We start from the raw sequence: 20,910 nt of genomic DNA on the forward strand, positions 1-20,910 counted from the left end.
CACACACACACACGCCCACACACATGCACACATGCGCCCACACACGAGTGCCCACACACATGCACATGTGCCCACACACATGCACACGCACTTGCACACATGCACACATGTGCCCACACACATGCACACACACTTGCACACACGTGCCCACACACATGCACACACTTGCATACACGCACGCACACACACACACACACACACACACACGTGGGGCACTGCTTTTGCCAGGCGCCCGCGGCAGCTGTCGGCAATCCTGCCCGCGCTGAGCGGATGCCAACACAGACCTCTGGCAGAGTCACTCGGCTTCTCATTTAAAAAATAAAAGGAAAGCCCCCAAAAATATAATCACCAACTTTACAAACTGAAGGAAGCAGATGGGGGGAGATGGAAGGAGGGGGGGAGCCCAGACCCCACCCCGGGGGGCGATGGGTGGCTTCCTGGGGGCCGTCGTGCCCGCCCTCTCCTCGCTCCTGGCCCACGGGCTGGTTCTCTGCAAGGACCCTGCCGCCCTGACAAGACGCTTCGAGGTGAGGGAGGGTCTTTCTCTTGTGCTTCCGACGCCTGCCTCGAGAGGGGGGCTGCTGGGGACTGGGGCCGGGGGTGTGCATGACCTGGAGGTCCGAGAGCCCGCCTGGCCCCCCGCCCCACTGTGCAGTTCCACTCCTGTTCAAAGCCCCGAGCTGCGGGTCAGTCCAGGGCCATCACCGGGCCGAACAGAAATACTCTGCCAGTTAGGGCAACCGCCCCCAGGACGCTCCCCTCCCAGGGCCAGGAACCGGCTCTGCTCAACGTGCCGCCTGCCCATGTGCCCGTGTCAGCACGGGCTGGCCATCCTGGGTGCCCCTCGCACCCCCCTCCCACCTCACCACACCCCTGCAGTGCCTGCCCCGAAGAGCCTCACAAGGGGGGGCTGGGCTGGGCGCAGGCAGGGCCCTGCCGCTCTGAACCCGGGTCTTCTGCCCGCAGGAGCAGCAGCCGGGGGCGCTGGGGGCCTCGGGAAAAAGTGCTCCCCGGGGTAGGGCAGCCTGGAGGGCCTGGTGAGAGGAAGAAGCAGGGTGGAGGTAGAGAGATGAGACGGGGCGGGCCGGGGCAGCAGGAGTGCGGGAGGCGGAGGACGCCCGAAACCCAGCAACATCCACCTCCGAGAGCAGACGTCCCCTCCGGCCCCCGAGGGCGCGGGGCCGCCTGGCGCTCTGGCCATGTGTGCCCGGAGGCGTCCGCGCTTGTGAGATTTCATATGTACGAAAGGCAGGGCAGGCGCCACTGTGAGCAGAGGTGACGGGGTCGGGGTGGCTGGGCCGCGGCGGCCGGCGAGAGTGGGGGGGGTCTCTCCAGTCTGTGCTCCCCCAACCCACGCGGCCAAGGTCCCAGGAGTACACGGCCCCCTGGCTGCTCTGGGCCCCAGCAGGTCCTGGGGCCACCTGCTGGCGGGGGAAGCCCCTCTCCTGGTCACCCCGTCCGTCTCTTGACTCCGAGGCCGGGGTCAGGGCAGGAGGCCAGCAGTGCAGTCCGGGGCCTTCGTTTCCTTGAGGTTCCGGGCGAGGTGCTGGAGGCAGCCGAGGGGGGACTCACTGGCAGAGGGGACGGGCAGGCGCGTGGAGGGGTGGGGGAAGCACCATTGGCCGTCCGAATCAGGCATCGAGACAGACGGACGAGGGGGACAATATTATCACTCCAAGGACCCCATGGGGGCGATACAGCAAATACCATATTAAATAACCCTGTGGGCCAAAGCAGAGGGACACAGTGGGTCAGAGATGGACCTGGGGCCCCGGTCCCCCCACCCCGGTGCTCACCCCACCCAGGGGGCTGGGTTCTGAGTGGACCAGCTATCCCTGATCTGCAGATTTTTTTTTTCTTTTTGGGTCACACCCGGCGATGCACAGGGGTTACTCCTGGCTCACATACTCACGAATTACTCTTGGCAGTACTTGGGAGACCATATGGGATGCTGGGAATCGAACCCGGGTTGACAGCGTGCAAGGCAAACGCCCTACCTGCTGTGCTATCACTCAAGCCCCAATGATCTGCAGAACTTAGGAATCTGATAGACCAGCTGTCCTTGACTTTTTTTCTGCAGAGCTTGGGGATCTGGTAGACCAGTTGTCCCTGATACACAGAATGCAGGATCTGGTAGACCAGTTGTCCCCTGATCTCCTATGATGCTCAGACTTCTTCCCATTCTCGTAGTGTAATCTGGCACCCAACTGGACCTGGGTCTCTCAAAGGACCCCCATCCCCCCACACACCTGCAGAGTGGGAAATACCAAAGGGTGGAAGGCCAAGGTTCAAGGTCTGAAATTGTATCGGAAAACGCCTCTGCCCCAGCCCCTTCCAAACCCAGGCCACGGTGTTGGGGGTCGGAAACACGGAGTCCGGGTAAGGGGCCCCCCACCTGGTCCTCACCTGCCCGCGCTCTCCCCGCAGATGCCCCTAGGCTCCGAGGGTCTCCTTCAGCGCCTTCTTGTCGTCATGCGTGTGCTTGAACTTCCGGTGCTTCCCCTTGGGAGGCCGGCGGACACGCACGGTCCGGATGGCCACCCGAGTCTGGGGCATCTTGGCTGCTCAAGAGAAAGGAGGGACGTGTCAGAAGGTGGAACAGCACCGGACGGGTTGCCCCCTGTCTCCCCTGCCCACTGTGAGCCTGCCCCGCAGAGCTGCTGGGAGGAGAGCAGGGGCAGGAGGGAGTCTGGGGTCAGACGTCCTGGGTTCAAATCCCACCTCGCCTGCTGCTCAGCAGCAGTATATGCCTTGGGGGCAATAATGGAACTGCTCTGTGCCTCAGTTTCCTCCTCTGTGGCATGAGGGGGATGAGACTGCCTGCTGGGGGGATGACTAGGAGAGGGATGGGCGTGGCGGGTAAGGGGTTTGATCCGGAACTCGGCACCGCATATGGTCTCCTGAGCATCACCAGGAGTGATCCTTGAGCACAGAGCCAGGAGTAAGGTCTGAGCAATGCCCGGAGTGGCCCCCAAGCCCAAATAAATCCTAAACAATGGGGAACTGGCAAACACAGGGGGAGAAGAATTAGTCCTGGCTTCAGGCTCTTGTCCATCAGCCCGACACGTCCCTTTTATCATGGTCCCTGAGCCCGGCCCATTGATGGGTCTGGGCGCCGGTAAGTGGCGGGAAGCGGGCTGAGGTCAGCTCCACGCAGGAACCTGAAGGCCCCGCAAGCCCCTCCATGGTGCTTTGGGGGGAATCTGCACCCTCCACATTAAGAAGTCTGGCTATGGGGCCGGGGCGATAGCACAGCGGGGAGGGCGTTTGCCTTGCATGCGGCCGACCCGGGTTCAATCCCCGGCATCCCATAGGGTCCCCCAAGCACCGCCAGGAGTAATTCCTGAGTGCAGAGCCAGGAGTAACCCCTGTGCATCACCAGGTGTGACCCAAAAAGAAAAAAAAAAAAAGAGTCTGGGTACTGGGCATGAGGTGAGACGGCGGAGGGGAGGGGGACAGATCACCGCTGCCCCAGAGCAGAACTGTCCTGCTGGGCCTTGTCTTGTCAACCCACGGACCCCGGACAGACACTCTAAGGGCTGTGGTCCTGCAAGATGACCCATCGCAAGTGAGGGGAAGCCCCCAGCATGCACTTCTGTAGGTGCCCGGAGTTCCTCGGAGCTGTAAGGACATGAGCCGTTGGGCCACAGAAAGAGGGGGAGGGGCTGTGAGCGTCCGTGAGGCGTGAAGGAGGCCGGCCTCGAAGGTGACAGACGGTGGGGCCCGAACCCCACGGCATTCCAGAAAAGGCCCAACTAGGCAGTGACACTATCTATGGTTGCCCGGTGGTGCTCAGGGATCACTCCCAGCGATGCTTGGGGGGGCCGTAGGTGGCCCCGGGGACTACACTGGGGTCGGTCCCGGGCAAGGCCAGTCCCGCAGCTACTGTCCTCTCTCCCCGGCCCCATCACAAAATTCGTGAAAACTGTTTTTGCGTTGGGGCCACACCCGGCGATGCTCAGGGCTTCCTCCTGGCTCTGCGCTCAGGAAGGAGGGGGCAGCGGCGTCGGCCCCGTGCAAGGCAAGCGCCCTCCCCACTGGGGGCCTGTCATGTGGCCCCCGGCTGTCGTCGTGGCAGCCACTCGGCTCCCAGGCAAGGATCCGCTGCTTGAAGCTCCCGTTTTCGTTCCTCCTGGCCTGCCCCCCTGGTGAGGGGCGCCCGGACCTCGCAGCCTTCCCGAGACTCAGTGATCTCCCCCCTGGGTGGGGGGGCTGCACCCACCGCCCACCGTGAGCGTGGGGCCTGTCACGGGTCTGGTCCTCCCCGACCTGGGGTCCATTCTGGGCTTCCCCCTGCCCCGGGTTTGCTGGGTGCTCTGGGCAGACCGCTCAGCCTCTCTGTGCCCCGGCCTGCACATCTTGAGAGCGGAGCGACGGGTGTGTGGCCTCCCTGGGGCACGGGGGCAATTCAGAGAAAGAGGCAGAAACCCTTGGCAAGAGCTTCCCCAGCACAGGGCAATGTTCCCCGCTCAGGTCTGTCTCCACAGCACGGACGAGCACCCCCATTTAAAACATTTAACACAGGAGGAAACTGAGGCAGGGAGCAGAAGTGGGTGAGCCTTGAGTCCACATGGGTGCCTGCACGGCTGTGAATACCTGGTGCCCAGGAGCCCTGGCTGGAGACAGAGCTAATGCTCCCATCCTCCTGGGCCCCAGTGCCAAGGTCCGGGGCCGCCTCTTCCAGGGAGCCTTCTGGGTTTCTCCCAGCTTTCTGGGGCCAACACCTGCCCTCCCACTCCCCGACATAGTTCCCTGGAGAGGGGCACCCACGCAGGAACTGGAATGGACATAGCCCAGGGAGAGAGCGGGCTGCGAGCAGCACGGCCCAGCACAGAGAGAGCAGGACGGACGAGACGCAAGCCCGAGAGATCCGGTGCTGGCCACCACCTCCCGGAGGCCACACCACATGCCTTCTCCGACCCAGGGACGTGAGCACTGTCACGGCAGAGCCAATGTGCTGCTATGCCCACGGCAGGCGGGCACATGTTTGTCACTGGAACAGGCCTCCTGGGGCGTCCTAAATGCAGCCAGCATTTAGAGGAACCTCATTTGATTTTTATTTTATTATTACTGGGGGCAGGGGACCATGAAACAGGATCCGCAGAATCAAACACGGTTGACCATATGCAAGGACCTTCAACCCGGACAGATAGATCTCTGGGGCTGGAGCCATAGCACAGCGGGGAGGGCGTTTGCCTTGCACACGGCCGACCCGGCTTTGATTCCCAGCATCTCACAGGGTCCCCTGAGCACTGCCAGGAGTAATTCCTGAGTGCCTGAGCCAGGAGTAACACCTGTGCATTGCCGGGTGTGACCCAAAAAGAAAAAGAAAGAAACAGACAGATAGATCTCTCTGGTCCCAAGAACCGTATTTTATCGAGTTATTTTAGTTTAGTTTTGTTTAGGCCACACCCAGCAACGCTCAAGGCTTACTCCTGGCTCTGCACTCAGGGATCACTCCTGGTGGTCCTCAGGGGACCCTATGGGATCACACCTGGGTTGCCCCATGCAATGCGCACGCCCTCCTCGCTCTACTATCTCTCCAACCCCTAGAACTCTCATTTTATTTATTTATGCATTTATTTTGGTTTGGGGACCACACCCAGAGATGCTCAGAGGGCCATATGGGGTGCCGGGATTGAACCCAGGTTGGCTGCACGCAAGGCCACCCGCTGTCCTACTGTCCCTAGAGTCCCATTTGAACCCTAAAGAACATCCTTTTCCTTCCCCTGACAAAACCAATCCCCACAGTGACTCGAGCTACCGACAGTGTCTGAAGCCTCAGATTGAAGCTGGGAGTGGCTCAGCCTTCCCGGGGCACCCAGTGTGGCTGCTCAGGCTTGGGGACGGATGAGGAGGTGAAGACGGCCGCAAGACACACCGGCACCCCAAAGCCACAGCCTCTGCAAAGCAGAACTGGCCCAGGGGCGACTATCTGACCTCACTGTGGGGGATTCACATTCGGTCCCGAGGAGGAAGGGCGCGGGCCAATGAAGCCGCTGTTCGACCTCCAGTCAGTTCCTTAACCTCTCTGTTCCGACAGCCCTGCAGATAACACCCAAGGACACATTCGCAAGCCTCCAGCTTAAACTCAGACACGTGGGACCTTTAAGGCCGTAAGCGCGTCAGGACCCCCAAAGACCAGCTCTCCCGCTGCCGGCCCTGGCGTGGGACCCCGAGGAAGGTCTGAGTCTCTCTGGACCTCCCCCTATTTGGTGGACAGTTGTGGGGTGAGGGGGGCCTCCTTTTAACCATTTAGAGGAAATTACATTTGCAGGTTGTGAAAGGTCGAAAGCAATTCCCAGGAGCACGGGGGAGGGACCACTGGGCTGGGTGCAGACTCCGCGTGGACCACACCGGGAGCGACCCCCCAGCACAAAGCCAGTAGGAAGTCGCTCCTGAGAGCCTCTGGGTGTGGCCCCCAAAACCGAATCAAAAGACAAATGGTGTCGCATCCAGTGGTGCTGGGGACGGCCCCGACTGTCACAGCCGCCTGCCTTCACCTCTGTACCTCCAGGCGACGGGAATTCCCCACCTCCCAAGGCAGGTGATTGGGGCTGGAGCGATAGCATAGTGGGTAGGGCGTTTGCCTTGCACGCGGCCAACCCGGGTTCGAATCCCAGCATCCCATAGGGTCCCCTAAGCACCGCCAGGAGTAATTCCTGAGTGCAGAGCCAGGAGTAACCCCTGTGCATCGCCAGGTGTGACCCAAAAAGAAAAAAACAAACAAACAAAAAAAAAACAAGGCAGGTGATTCCTCCCTGGACCACTGACTCGTCATTAACTCTCGTATCCCCGGAGCTAAAATCTCTCTCCAGTGGCTTCCTCCCGGTGGGCCTGACTCTCATCAGCAGGCGCCGAGGACAGTTTGATTCCCCGTGCCCTGGACAAACAGCTGAGGACAAAGGGCGCGGGGTCTTCTCACGCCCAGGCCCTGACGGCCCTCACCATTTCACACACCCATCAGACAATGCAGGGTGGGTGGGGGCTGACCAGCCGGGATGGCGGCTTCTCTGGACTAGGTAATCCGGGGAGGCCTCCAGGAGGAGGTGACAACTGAGCCCAAAAGAGGAAGCACCACCTCCCCGTCTGCGAAGAGTGAGGAGGGTGAATTTCACCCAGACCAGCATGGGCCCAGGCCCCGCGGGAGAAATTCACCCCCCGCACTCCACAAGGTCAGCTTCTGTGTGAGGGGACAGCCTGTGGCAGGGCGGGGTCGGGAGCTGTGACAAAGTCCGGAGTGCAAGCTCAGCACGTGGGGGGCCCGGGGTTCAAGCCCTGACACCGCTGGGCCCCTGGCTGTCACTGAGACGGGGACACGAAGAGCCAGGCCACTCTCCCCCCCCCCCCCCGACACCGCCACGACCCCCGCGGCCAGTGGCCCCTACCTCGCTGCTCCTGGGAAGTCCTGGACCCTCGGGCCACCCCCGCGGCCACCACCGTCTCGCACTTGCACGCCAGGTGGTCCTCCAGCGTCACCGTGACCTTCTTGAAGCTGGGCTTCTTCCGCACGATCTCGATTTTGTTCACCTGGAGGAGAGAAGCACAGACGCCCCTGCAGGGACCCGACGGGCAGGGCCCGAGGGCGCCCCAGCCGGCCTCCCCCACCCCCCCACCTCACCCCCCGCCACTCTTTCCTCGAAAGCCGGGCGCAGAAGCTGCCGGGGACGGGCTCCCGTGCTCAGACAATGCCAGGGCCTCGCCCTCTGCCCTTCTCCTCTCCTCGCTTTTCCATCAAAACAAGCCCTCCCGACCTGGCTCTAGCGCGGCCGCACCCCCGGCCCCCCCAGAGAGGGAGAAAGGCATTTCCGGGCGGAGCCCGTGTCCTCATTCCCCGAGTGGCAGCCAAGGCCGAGGCCCGGCCGGGGCGGAGGCCGGGATGCTCGTCTGGAAGGAAGTGGGGGGGAGGCTTGATCCGGGGGGAGGCGGGAAGGGGTGGTCAGCTGTCCACTGTCCCTCCACCGAGCTGGACGCGTGGGGGACAGGAGATCCCATGGCAGTGGGTGGCTGACGGCAGTGACACCTGGCCCAGGCCAGGCGCGGAGGGTGGCTGCGAGCAACAGCCTTGGCAGGCCGGGATGGGGGTGGGGGGAGGGGGCGGCTGGGCGGGCACAGCAGCAAGAAGTGGGGGGCTGGGGCTGGAGCCACCGCACAGCAGGGAGGGGTCCAACCCCTGCACCCCATCTAGGTTCCCTGGGGCCTCCCCAAGAAAGTGATCCCTGAGCACAGAGCCAGGAGTAAGCCCTGAGCATCGCCAGGTGTGGCCCCAAACTAAGCCAAAACAAAACAAAATGTCCCTGAATCAGAGGAAACAAGGGCTGCACTGCAGGCGGTACGGCCACCTGTGGCCACGCCCACCGCACCTGCAGTTAAAGATGTGTTAGACCCTGGGCACCCGAGCTCGGTCTGTGGAGTAAACCTGGGTGCCCCCATCCGGGGGAGCTTGGTGGGCGGGTGGGGAAAGAAACTCAGTCCTGCAAAGGGGTGACAGGGCCCTTCAGCCTACCCCCCGCCCTTAGGACCCTTCGGTCCCGCCCCCAAGGCCCTTTGGCTCCGCCCCTGCCCCTTAGCCCCGCCCCAGAGCCCTTAGCCCTGCATTCTCCACCACTGCCCTCGGCTCCGCCCCAGGGCCCCTTGGCCCCGCCCCACCATTTAACCTCGCCCTCAGCCCCGCCTCTAGGGTGGTTTGTCCCGCCCCGCCCCCGCCCTTTGGCCCCGCCCCCACGACACTGCTGCAGGTTGTGTGGTTCCCCGCGCGTGCCCGTCTGGGCCCTGCGCTCACCTTCACGTGCCGCAGCTGCACCCGCGTGGGCCGGCACTGCACGTTGCGGCTGTTGCAGCAGCCCGAGCAGCGCTGCACCTCCACGCACGGCGGCCACACCAGGAAGTTGGCGTTGGTGCGGTCGATGAGGCCGCGCGAGATCTCGAACACCTCGGTGCGGGTCTTGCACTCGGCGATCACCGCGGGCTCGGCTGCGGGCGAACTATCTGGAAGGGGAGGAGGCCCGTCAGAAAGAGGCACCCCATAGGGTCTCCTAAGCCCACCCAGAAGTGACCTGCGTGTAGAGCCCGGAGTAAGCCCTGAGCACAGCTGGACGTAGCCCCCCCACCACGAAACGAGAGCTCACCATCTCCGGAGTGCAGGGGTGGGGTGACAGAGCATTTCAAAGCTCTCTTTAGGGACAGCCGGAATGTGTGTTGGGGCGGGGAGGGGGGCCACAATGACTCAACCCTTCCACAGAGTGGATTTAAAGAGGCGGCAGATTCTGGGTTCATGCCCGGAAGCTCCGTACCCCCTCCCCACGAACCCCAACCTTACCTAGACTTCTTCTTCCTCGGGATAAATTCTCCAGCTCGTCTTCTGAATGTGTCCGGGTCAAATTCAAATCCAACTCGGCCCCATCTTCGTCTGTGGGCACCGAGAAACGCATGAGCACTGCCGGCACACGTTTACGGGGGCAGGCGGGGGGGTCTTCTCCCCGACACTGGCACCCGCTCCTGAGGCCTCCCCTCCCAGCTCCCTGCAGACACCAGGCTCCGAGCTCTGAAGAGGGGTTCCCCCAAGCCAACACCGGGGAGTATTGGGGTCCTGACCTGCCTTCCCCACATCCCCGCCCCCGCCCCCCAGATCCTTCAGCTCCTGCCCTCACTCTGGGGCCCCATTTTTGGACAGAGCCCATGGCCCTGGAGTTAAAAATAACCCTTCCCCTTTGCTCCTGTCAGGAGCCCTCCTCGGCCTCAGACCCGGGCGAGGGCCCGGAGCGCCAAGGCCAACTTCCAGTGCCCCCACCCGCGTTCCCACAGGAAGCGCAGAGCGCAGAAATTCCCAGAATCCCCACAGGGGCCCGGCGTGCCCTGGACGAGGCCCCTCCGGAGTCTCTGACAATGGCCTGGTTGGGCGGGAGGCAGTGAGGGCAGGAACGGGGGGGGGGGGGGGGGGGGGGGCTGAGAAAGGGGTGGGGTCTCCTCAGGCTTGATCCGCTACAGCTCCCTGTCTCGGCCTGGCCTCTCCCCGCGCTCCCCTCCGGCCTGATATAGGGGTCCCTCCCGGTGCTGGGGCCAGCGGGGGGGCACCAGGGCCCCATCCGGCAGTGGCGAGGGTGGGGGAAGGCCACGGACATGCGGGGGACGGAAGTCAGGGTCCCCGTCTCCTAGGCGTGCACCCGCCCCCTGAGCTGTCTCCCCAGGTCCCCTCTGGCCCTTGCTATGTCTGTGTCCACTGGGGTCGTGACCTGCGGGACTGGGCCACTGGCCTGGTCACAGACGCTCTTCCCAGACAGATGCGGCCGCCTAGTGCTGTTGCTGTTGTTGTTCGTGTTTTGGGGGGGGCCACACTCAGCAGTGCTCAGGGCCGACTACTGGCTCTGTACTCAGGGATCACTCCTGGCAGTGCTCAGGGGGCCTGGTGGGGTGTGCCGGGGATCGAACTGGGGCCGGCTGCGTGCAAGGCCAGCGCCCTCCCCTGCCTAACTATGGTCCAGCCCCACATGCAGGATTCTGAACTCCGTGGCAGCTCCCGGGTCGAACCGCTGAGGGCTAGGACCACCGCTGTCTGCAGTCGGGGAGTTGTTCTCCTCCTGCCCGCTGGCCCTGCCGATGACCAAGTCCACTCCCCAGGGCGAGGGGTACCAGGACTCCCGCTCACGAGCGGCCGGTCCCAGCACTGGAGCCTTTCTGTCTAGCCTAGTGCGTGCGTCCGTCTGTCCATCAGACTGCCTGTCCCCTTGACCCTTTCCCGTCCCCTGCCGCCTCTGGAATGTCCCTGGTGAGGAGGAGATGGAGGGACAGATGAGCTTTGTGGAAAGGTTAAGTTGATTAGGAAAAAATAGCCCTGTGGCCGCCTCGAAACAGGCCAGCTATTGAAAAGCCCGACCCGACCCCCAGCTGGGGTGGGGGGCAGCCCCAGGGTGGGGGCGTGGGCCCTGGAAAGAAACAGCGGCAAAGGCTAAATTTGGAAGGTGCCCCATTGTGTGGGCCAGGGCTGGCCAGTGGGGCACGGGGTGGGGGTGTGGGAGACGGTGGGGTGGAGGGGGGGGGCTGGCGAACAATAGGTGGGCCCAGCTGGGGCCTCCCCCGCCTGCCTCCCCAGCACCCCCCCCTCCCCAGTAGCCCCGCACAGGCAGGAGAGTTTGAAAGGGCCCGGGAATGCTTTTGAGAGGGAGCCAGGGGCCCAACGGGGAGGAAACAAAGGCAGGAAGTGCTGTCCCTGTAGATAGCGGTCTGAGCACGGTTACAAAGTGACAAAGAGACAGGACCCCAGGGAAAGGGGCTGGGGGTGCGACCCGGGCTCCTGGAGCAGGCCAGAGGTTAGAATAGAATGGAATTCGGCTCTGAAGACAGCGTTTATAAATACATCGGGCGACCCAGCCCGCCAGCCCCGCCACGTGCGTGCCACCGAGCACGTGCCCACGGCTGGGCCCCGCTTGGGCACGGGCAGGGCGGCCGCCGGCCCGGCCCGGGTGTCCCTGGGAGACCTCACGGGCCCAACCCCCTGGCCAGGGCGCCAGGACATGGCTCGTCTGCCTCCTCCCGGAGCTGGACCCACCCCAGGGGACCGTCCTCCCAGCACCCCACCAAGCCCGGGCCAAGGAGGCCACGCCAACCTCTACCCACCCGCCCGGGGGCTGCCGGAGCAGATGGCTGGATCTTCCCCGGGCCCCAGGAGGGGGACGGGAGGCAGGAGGCAGGGGACAGTCCGTTTACCTGTAGAGTCTCCATACAGCAGACGCCGCAGGTCCGTGAAGGAGCGGATGGAGGGGTCACTCAGCATCTCATAAAGCTCCTCGGGAATGGGGTCCCCCTGCCAGGCAGACGCAAGCAGGGAGTGAGCACCCCGGCCGGGGCCTCCCCACTCACACTCCCGCCCCTGGAAAGCTCCCACCACGCCCCCGGCCACAGGCAAAGGGCCAGCCGGGCGGGGCAGGGGGGAGCCGAGATCCTCACCCCAAAGGGAACCCCAGCTGGACAACTTTGGTGAGTGTCCGCCCGCCTCCCTTGGCAGGTCCAGGGGCCGCGGGCTCCCACTCTGATTTCTGGTCGTTTCTCTCCCACCCCTGACAGCCGGTAGCGGCCAGCAGGGTTCAAGGGCAGGCCACACGGGGACCTGCTTCATCGGACCCCACCGCCCAAGGCCGCGCGGGGCTGGGAGTCAGGGCCCCTGCGGGTGGTCCCGGAGGCCCCGGCCTGGGCAGGGGTGCAGGGGCTCCTCAGATGCACTGCCGGGAAACCGGAAAGACGACCCAGCCCCGAGCCGCCAAGCCCTATTTTTAGAGCCCCTCTGGCCTGGCACCAAAGACACTTGAAACTTAATAAGCACTTTACCAGGCCCCACTAGGAGCCCAGCTTCCTCCAGGGAAGCCACAGGTCCTGCAGTGACATGGGGGTGGCCCCAGACGAAGGTCACGGCCACATGTGTCCTGCAGGGTCTGGAGACCCAGAGGGCTGCTACCGGAGGTCCTGAGAGGACGAGAAGCACAATCCAAACAGTGGCGCCTCGGAGCCTCAGAGCCAGCAGGTGCTACAGCCCAGACTCACATACGCAGACACGCATGCAGACTCACGCAGACACATATGCAGACTCACACGCAGATACGTATGCAGACTCACACACGCAGACATGCATGCAGACTCACACGCAGACATGTATGCAGTCTCACACACAGACATGCACGCAGACAAACCCACACAAAAATGCATGCACAGACTCACATACGCACACATGCATGCACAGACTCACATATGCACACATGCATGCACACTCACATATGCACACATGCATGCACAGACTCACATACGCAGACATGCATGCATAGGGTACTGGCACACAGACTCACACATGCAGATATGCATGCACAGGGCACTAGTGTGCACACACACGCAGACATGCAAGCACAGGGCCCCAGCATGCAGAGGCACTCATCACACAGGCACCAGCAAACACAAACACACATGCATACAGACACGAGTATGTATAAGCTTGCACACACAGTCACAGACACGCATGCATATGGGCCCCAGCATGCACAGACAATGCACACATGGGCCCCGGCATGCAGACACACATATGCTTGGGTCCCAGCACACACAAAGACACACAAGTACACACAGGGCCCCGGCACGTGCAGACATGAAGTATGGGCATGAGCCCACACCAACTCGCCTTCCTGGAGCGGCAGCAGCACAAACCCCCATGGGAACATGCATGCAAGCAGCAGCACACACAGAGGATCCCAGAGGGCCACCCGCGACCACCTCTGGCAGAGCCGTGCCTCGGTTTCCCTGGGTTGGAAGGGGAGATCCCTGTTCAGGCCACACCAAGGACCAGGGTTCTGAGATGCTGGGCAGGGACTGACCTGGGGCAGCTGAGTGACCTCCTGAGGGCCCCGGGGCTTGCCTGGGTCAGGTTCGCCCAGGCTGCCCGAGGCAGTCTCCTGGGGGGGGTGTGGGAGTAGCTTCTCGAGGGAACGCCTCGAGGTCCCCAGTGAAACCCAGGGGAACAGGAGCACTTGGATAGAACCTGAACACCCCCAGCGTTGTCGCTCCTTCATGTCAACAGGAGTGCAAGAGCCTGGGGGTGCTCCGGGAGGAACAGTGGGGGGCACAGTAGGAAGGAGGGCCCAGGGCCCCCGCACAGGGCTGCCCGTCTCGGAGTCCAGGGTGGCTAAGGTGAGGAAGGTGCTTCCCATCCCAGGAGAGACCCCGGGCTCAGGAGGGGTCCAGTCTGGACCTACGACCCAGCCCACCCATGGAGCAAGGTGGACACTGCAGCCCTGGGAAGGCCAGCATGGGCAGGCCCAGAGTCTGGGCACCCACATCCGCCCACCCACCGCCAGGACCTTGGGCTGCACGCTGCCCCTCTCTGACCCAGCTCCGAGTCTCCAGGGGGCAGGAGAAATAGCAGCAGAGGAAAAGGGGACGTGGGGGTGCCCGGCACGGCCGCTGGTGGACAGGGCCCAGCCTCCAAGGCCACAGCTTAGTGTCTCCATTCCAGAACCTTCTCAGCGGGGAGTGGACTCGAGCCCCAAGTAGGTGCTGAATGGATCTGGGTAAACGCACGAGGAAGGTCCTTCTCCCTGGATTCTCTCAGCTGCTCCTGTAAGGCCACCCGGGACAGCCTCTTCTCTCACGCCCCAAGCAAGCCACCCCCCAAAAGCTCCCAGTAGCGGGGGGGGGTGGGGGGGTGCTGAGCCAGCGCGTGCTCCAGGAACGTGCCTGAAGAGGCCCTGAGTCCCCTGCATCTGGGGCTACCACTGCAGTGACCTTTCTTTCTTTTTGCCTTTTTTTGGGGGGCGGGGGTGGGAGGGTCACATCCAGAGATGCTCAGGGGTCCCTCCTGTCTCTGCACTCAGGAATTATTCCTGGCGGTGCTGGGGGGACCCTATGGGATGCTGGGGATCGAACCCGGGTCGGCCGCGTGCAAGGCAAACGCCCGCCCCGCTGTGCTATCACTCCGGGCCCTGCAGTGACCTTTCTGCAGGGCTGACTCGGGGCAGCCCTGGCATTGCCCATGAGTGGGCGCCAGAGGCAGCGGGCCGGCCACTCTGCTCAGAGGGTCAGTGGCCCTCACCCTCCACTGCTCTGCCTTCTGCCCGGAAGCCCCCCGGGGTCCTGCTGGGCACAGGCACAGGCCACGGGGACCCCCATGACGTGTGCAGACACATCCCTGGGACACTGGGGGCCCCACACCCAACGGGGGTTACAGACGACAGGCGAGATGCCCTGTCTGCATCCCCGGGGTCCACCTGAGGCCTGTCTGGACCACTCCTTCCACAGTGCTCCTGTAGGGAAAGGGGACAGGGGACCGCAGGGCCACACCGCAGGAAAGTGGGGAGGATGACAAAGCGGGGTGCGCTGCATGCTCCACGCACTCCTGCCTGGCCCTGCCACACCCGGGCTGGTGGGCTGGTAGGGGGGCTTCAGCCCGAGGTCTGTCCCAATTGGTTGGGATCACCGGTACCCGCTAGGGGTCCCAGGGCTCTCTTGGTGCAGGGCGTGGGGGGCAGCCCCCAGCAGGTTCTAGAAACCCCTTCTGCGGGGCAGCGTCCCTAGGGCAGGGGTGAGGAGGGCTGGCCTGGTGTGGAGGCGTCCCCAGATCTCAGGCCTGGGGTTCCTAGCAGGGCCAGGGCGTGGCGGGCTGGGAGCTGGGGTGCAGCCAGCAGCCAGAGCCAAAGCAAACAGCCCTACCCCCCACGACAGCTGCAGAGGGTGGGAAGGGCAGCGCCCGGCCAGGTGAATTACCTGCTCCCCGCCAGAATGACAGATCAAAGGGGCTGGCCCCCACCCTCCTTGGGCCCCCCCCCCACGCGCACGCGCGCACACACCCCGCACACTCCCGGCCGGCCCTCCTCTCAGCCCTGGCACCCAGGGGCGTTCTCTGGCGCTGGCAGAGAGGCTGACGAGGCCTGCCTGGAGACTCAGGCCTGATTTCGATTCGATGCCACAGCCAAGAAGCGACCACAGACACATTAGACCCCGCCGTACTCACCAAGCACATCCCCTGGGGTCCTACCACTCCCTGCACCACCCCCTACACACACACACACACACACACACACACACACACACACACACATATACACACACACACACACGCACACACACACACATATACACACACACACACACGCACACACACACATGCACATACACACGCATGCAAACACACGCATGCACATGCACACACGCACATATGCACATACACAGATGCACACACATGCACACACACACACACACGCTTCCCCTCCATCCTTTAAACAAAAACATGGTAAAGGCAGGGGAGAAGCTGGGGCTGGGCCCCCCCCCCAGCATCTCCCATACACCCCTAGCTCCCAGTCTGGGGTGGAGGGCGGGGGGATTTGGGGGGGGGGATTAGGGGACCTTTGGGCTAACCCGAGCTACTATTTTAGGTGGTAGAAGCTGGGGCCCCGCTGAAGAGCCAAGACTCTTGGCAGTTTCCTGATTTCCTTTTGCTCTTTTCCTTGTTTCTTCCCCTCTGTCCAATCGGGCTCTTCAAGTTCCCCAGATGGGGCAAAGAAAGGCAGACTTGTTCCTCCAGCTGGGGGCCGGCTGGGGGGGGGGGGGCTCCAAAGAGGAAGCTGCCCGCCTGCCAGAGGGCCACAGCTGCCCGAGTGTGGATGAAGGAGCCTGTTTGTAAAGCCCTCAGCAAGCGCTAGACGGGGCCAGGCCCGTACCCGCCCCACCAGGATTCACCGTCCTGTCCACAAATATTTACAGTGGAGCCGCCACGGGAGACAGCCGGGCCCGAGGGCCCAAGACAAAAGCTCGCCGAGGGGCGCACGGGCTGGTGGGGAGAAGCAGATAAGAAGCAGCAGAACCAGCCAGAAAATGCAAAGAGCTGCTTCAGAGGGACATTTCCGTGGGGGCAAGGAAAGACCTAGAATCCTAAGGTACCTGGCCGCTGCCTTGTCACCAATCCTGCTGAATCTCTCCTCCCTTCCCCCCTCACACACACACACACACACACACACACACACACACACACACACACACACACACACACACTCGGCTGTTCCTCCAGCAGCTCCAAATTCCGTTTGCCCATAACCTTGCACATACATCCAGGGCCGGAAGGTTCTAGCAAGTCCATCCCCTGACACCAGAGGCCGTCAGTAAACCTTTGCAAAAGGTGCAAAACCACCCCCGCATCCATACACACCCCAGGGTGCTGAAGCCAGAGACGTGCCATGACTGTGGGTGGCCCCCACCCCCGCCCCTCGGCCTCGAGCCAGCTCCCTGGATGGAGAGATGCAACTTCAGAGGGTCAGGGGACCCGGCCCTGTTCCCAGTTCAGCCCCAAGGCTGCCTCCCCCCCAGTCAGGCCGCCTGGAATGAATGCATGGGCCTTCCTGGTCAAGCCCACATTTTCCCATCCTGAGGCTTTCCTACAGAACAGGAAAACTTGGCAGACTGCAGGCGGGGCCCCTGACAATTGTGGGATCCTGCAGGCTGTGTGTTTAGGGTGCTGTGACTAATGGGAAGAGAAGCACCAGCTCTCTGTGCCACAGCCCAACCCCCAAGCACACACACACACACACACACACACACACACACACACACCCTGGAGTTGTGGCAGGGGAGGCAGAGGTGCTGACAGCGCTGGGGATGCAAGGTCTGGGAAAGCGGGTCTAGCTGTCAGGAGCGCGGACCCGCTGCAGAGGACAGAAGCAGCAGGAATGGCGCCTCCCCTCCCTGCCTTCCTGCTTCTTGGTTTCCCAGAAGAGGTTCTTTGAACCGCTCAGGACATCAGAGCGTCCCAATCTGCATCCACGCCATGAGCGGCCACAGGGGGTGGTTTAAAAACAAAAACAAAACAAAAAAGAAAACAAGAAGAAGGAGAAAAAAAAAACCGGCGCAAAGCGAGCAGCCCAATCCCAGCCAAGCAGGAAGGGAAAAAGAGCGAGAAAAGGCAAAAGGCAAGTGGGGCCGCCGGCAGGAAGCGGAGGAGCGGAGGGTCCCTGCGTCCCTTATCAGACCCAGGAAGGAAATGGGGTCGCTGCGGGAAAGGCGACCCACCTGTTGCGCGGGGGTGGGCCCGCCACCCCACCCCACCCCCGCCGCTGCGGAATGTCACCGGGGGGCCCGTGCGTGCCGGGGTGCGCGCGTGGGCGTGCGTGCACGTGTGCTCGGGCTGGGGCTGCGTGTGCGGTGCGCGCGCGTGTGCCCCGCGTGTGCACGGGCGTGGCGGCGGCGGCGGCGGCGGGCGCGCGACCGGGCCACGGTCGTGCGTGCCCGACGCTCTGCGCACCCGCCCGCCCGCCCGAGCGCAGCATCGCCCTGCGGCCAAGAGCGTGCATGCGTGGGGTGAGTGAGCGAGTCGGGGGGCCGGGCGGGGTGGGCTGCGGAGAGCATCGGCGGGAGCGCCGCCGCCGTGTTCGGGCCGCCCTGGCACCGGGCCCAGCCCCCCACCCCCAAAGAAGCGAGGCGGCAGCTGGGGCCGGCCGGCGCACCCCTCCCCAACAGCTGGCCGCGGCCCGGGGGGCTGCGGGCGAAGAAGGGGGTATCGGGAGGGGCGAATCCCCACCCCTCCCGCATCCTCCCTCCCGGGTGCGGGGCCGCCGGGAGGGGGGGGGCCTCGAAGGGAGGGACGGCGGGTCGCCGCGGAAGGGCGGGGCCCCAGGGCAGGAGGCCGGCGGCCCTTGAGGAACCCCGAGAACAAAAGGAGACGGAGACGGCTCCTCCGTGGTCAAAACAACCTGCGCTGGCCACGGCCCAAGGCCCGGCCGCCGCTTCCGAGCCCTTCACCTTAACCCCTTCGCCGCCGCGCCCGCGCGCCGCCCGCCCTGCCGGCCGTGCGTGCGCCGCCCCTGCCCCGCCCCCTTTCCCACCTGGATTCCGGGTAGACTTGCCAACTCACTGCTACGTGAGGCCGGGAGGGGTGCGGGGACCCGAGCGCTCCCGCAGACGTTTCCACACCCCCCTCCCCCGCAGCGGGGCGTTCACAGGCGGCGCGCTCCGCACCCGGCGCGGGGGAGAGGGGCGCGTCCGGCCGGGGCGCGGGCGCAGGTACGGCGGGGCACGGGCGCACACGGGCCCCGGGGGCCCGGGGCCGGGACGGGAGGCTGCCGGATTCCCTGAGCGCCCCCACGCCGTCCCTGGTCCCGCGTGCCTGCAGCCCCGCTCTCCGGTGTCCCTCCCCATCCCACCCCCTGCCTCCTCCGCGCCCAGGGTACACGCTGCTTCTGGACGGCGCGCCGGGGCCCCAGATGCCCTGCGTGGGCCCGAGGGCGCGCGCCGCCACCCAGACTGGGGGGAAGGGGAGGAGGAGGGGGGGACACAGACCCGACCCCAGGATCGCGGTGGCCGCCACCGGGCCGCGAGCCCGCGCCTCCCCAGAAAGCCGGGTGCCGGGCAGAACCTGAAGTGGGCTCGGGAGGGCCCCGTCGGCGCCACCCCACTCCCGCTCCCCCCACCCGGGTCTGGAGGGGGAATAACGATCCTCGGGCCCCTAAGGGGCGGGGGGCAGCACTGCGCACCCCCTCCCCCGGCGCCGCGAGCCAGCCACCGCCGCTGTCCCCTCCCCGACCTCACGCCCCAGCCCCGGGAGGTCACCCCGCGCCCGCCGCCGGGCCCACCCGGCGGCGGGGTCCAAAGTTCCGGGCAGGGAGAGGAGGGGGCGGCCGTCGTAACTCACCTCGGCGCTGACCAGGTAGCAGCAGAGAGACAGGAAGAGCGCCCAGCCCCGATTCATGCCGACTCCGGGCCCGGCCCCGCGGGGCCCCGGACGCGTGGACCGAGCGCGCCGCCCCCGCGGCCAGGGTGGGGGGCGGGGGCTGGTGTCGGGGCGAGGGGTGGGGGGAGGTGGGCTCGGCGCGGGGCTGCGGCGATCAGGCGCTCGGGCCGCTGCAGCCGCCGGCGCGGCTCACCCGCATGGCCCCGGGCGCCGCCGCCCCCGGCCCCGGCTCCGTCGTTGGGGGGGGCTGGGGAGGGCCTGGGCGCCGCGCCGGGGTCCGAGGCCGCTACCTGGGCGGATCCCGGGCCCGAGTGAGCATCCACGGCCGGGGGGCTGCGTCGCGAGCCAGCCGAGGCGTCTAGCCGTGTGGGGGCGCCCCGGGGACTCCAACCTCGGGGAGGGGAGAGCGCGGCAGCCGGCGGCTCCCTCCCGGGCTCCGGGCGTGCTCCGCTGCCCGCCGGCTCAGCTCTTCTGCCACATTTTCTGCAGAGGCCCCCCCGCCGCCCGCCGAGTCGGAACGCGCCGAGCGCCGGGAGCCTCCACGCCAGAGTCTGGCCCCCCAAAACTTTTTCCAAAGTTGTCTCCGCCGTGTGGGCCCGGGTCTCCGGGGCTGCCCGCCTGAGCCCGGGCCGGGCGGGGGGCGGCGGCCGGAGCGAGCGTGTGCGCTCGGGACGGCGGGCGCGGCGGCCCCGCGGACAGGTGGACGCGGCGGGAGTCCGTCGGTCTGGCTGGCCGCTCTGGGCGTCCTCTGCGGCGGCGGCGGCGGCTCCGGCTTCCTCTTTGCAACGCGGCTGGCTGGAGGGTGGGCTCCCACCACCACCACCACCTTTTTTTTTTTTCTTTTTTTTTTTTTTTTTTTGCGCGCGTGAGTATGTGTGTGTGCGCAAAAAAAAAAAAAGCAGCTCTCGCTCGGGAGGCTGAAGGATGGGCGCTGGCGGCCGGCGGGGAGCCCTCGGGGAAGCGGCGGGGGAGGCTGCTCCCCGCGGCAGAAGTTGCCACCCTTTCAGCGGTTCCAGCCCTTTATAAAGGAGAAGGGAGAGTGCGCAGGTGGGTGGAGACATTCGTTTTTCTGGCCGAGACACCGGCTCCGGGAGGGAGCGGAGCGGGCTGGGAGCTGGGGAGGGCCCGGGTGGAGGGCGGGGCGCCCGGGGTCTCGCCCAGCCCCGCGGCCCTGCTGTCCAAGAATCGGCTCCCCGAGAGGGGGGAAATGCGGGGCAGCCCGCGGCCCCACCCCCCGGCGAGGCCGTGGCCTGATTTCTGGCCCACGTGGTGGGGGGGTGGGGGGATGCGGCCAAGCCACAGGGCCCGGCACCTCCGGGACAGCTGGAGCTGGCCTGGAGGTGAAGGACTCGGGGTGCCGCAGGCTCAGAGCTGCCTCCGGTGGCTCCCCACAGCCGCCCCCCCTCCCCGGGCAGATGGGGTGATGGGTAAATCTTCACCCCCCCCGAAAGGACGGGAAGCCCCCAGCCCCAAGGTGAGCCCCCCACAGGCGGCTGGTGGGTCCCCCTCCCACACTCTGAGCCGGCCGCCTGGCGCTGTGGGGAGTTGGCTGGATTCGGATTCGTGGAACTGCAAAGTCTCCCAGACCCCCACAGTGCTGCGGCAATCACGGCGGCCATCTCGTCCCTCAGCGCCCCCCCCCTCCCGGCCCGGCCGTGTTTACTACTCAGCACCCCCCCTCCCAGTCCCGGGTGGGGGGGCGCCCCTCCCTGCAGGCACAC

General features: G+C 65.0%; 1 protein-coding gene across 2 annotated transcripts; it reads right to left on the reverse strand.

Moving 5' to 3' along the window:
* Window positions 1-314: 314 nt before the first annotated feature.
* On the reverse strand, window positions 315-20,018 carry PDGFB (platelet derived growth factor subunit B). 2 transcript variants are annotated; one of them, XM_055141167.1, is made up of 7 exons: window positions 19,151-20,018; window positions 11,704-11,800; window positions 9,320-9,409; window positions 8,783-8,988; window positions 7,389-7,530; window positions 2,407-2,561; window positions 315-1,721 (listed from the first exon to the last, which is right to left on the reverse strand). In XM_055141167.1, exons 1-6 carry the CDS (start codon window positions 19,205-19,207, stop codon window positions 2,434-2,436), a joined length of 720 nt encoding a protein of 239 aa, XP_054997142.1. In that variant the 5' UTR covers window positions 19,208-20,018; the 3' UTR covers window positions 315-1,721; window positions 2,407-2,433. The 2 variants fall into 2 exon arrangements, with proteins under 2 accessions (XP_054997142.1, XP_054997143.1); XM_055141168.1 differs by lacking the exon at window positions 19,151-20,018 and adding an exon at window positions 18,345-19,106.
* Between the last annotated feature and the right edge of the window lie 892 nt (window positions 20,019-20,910).

The sequence above is a fragment of the Sorex araneus genome, chromosome 6 (genome assembly GCF_027595985.1).
Source record: "Sorex araneus isolate mSorAra2 chromosome 6, mSorAra2.pri, whole genome shotgun sequence".
Lineage (NCBI taxonomy): Eukaryota > Metazoa > Chordata > Mammalia > Eulipotyphla > Soricidae > Sorex > Sorex araneus.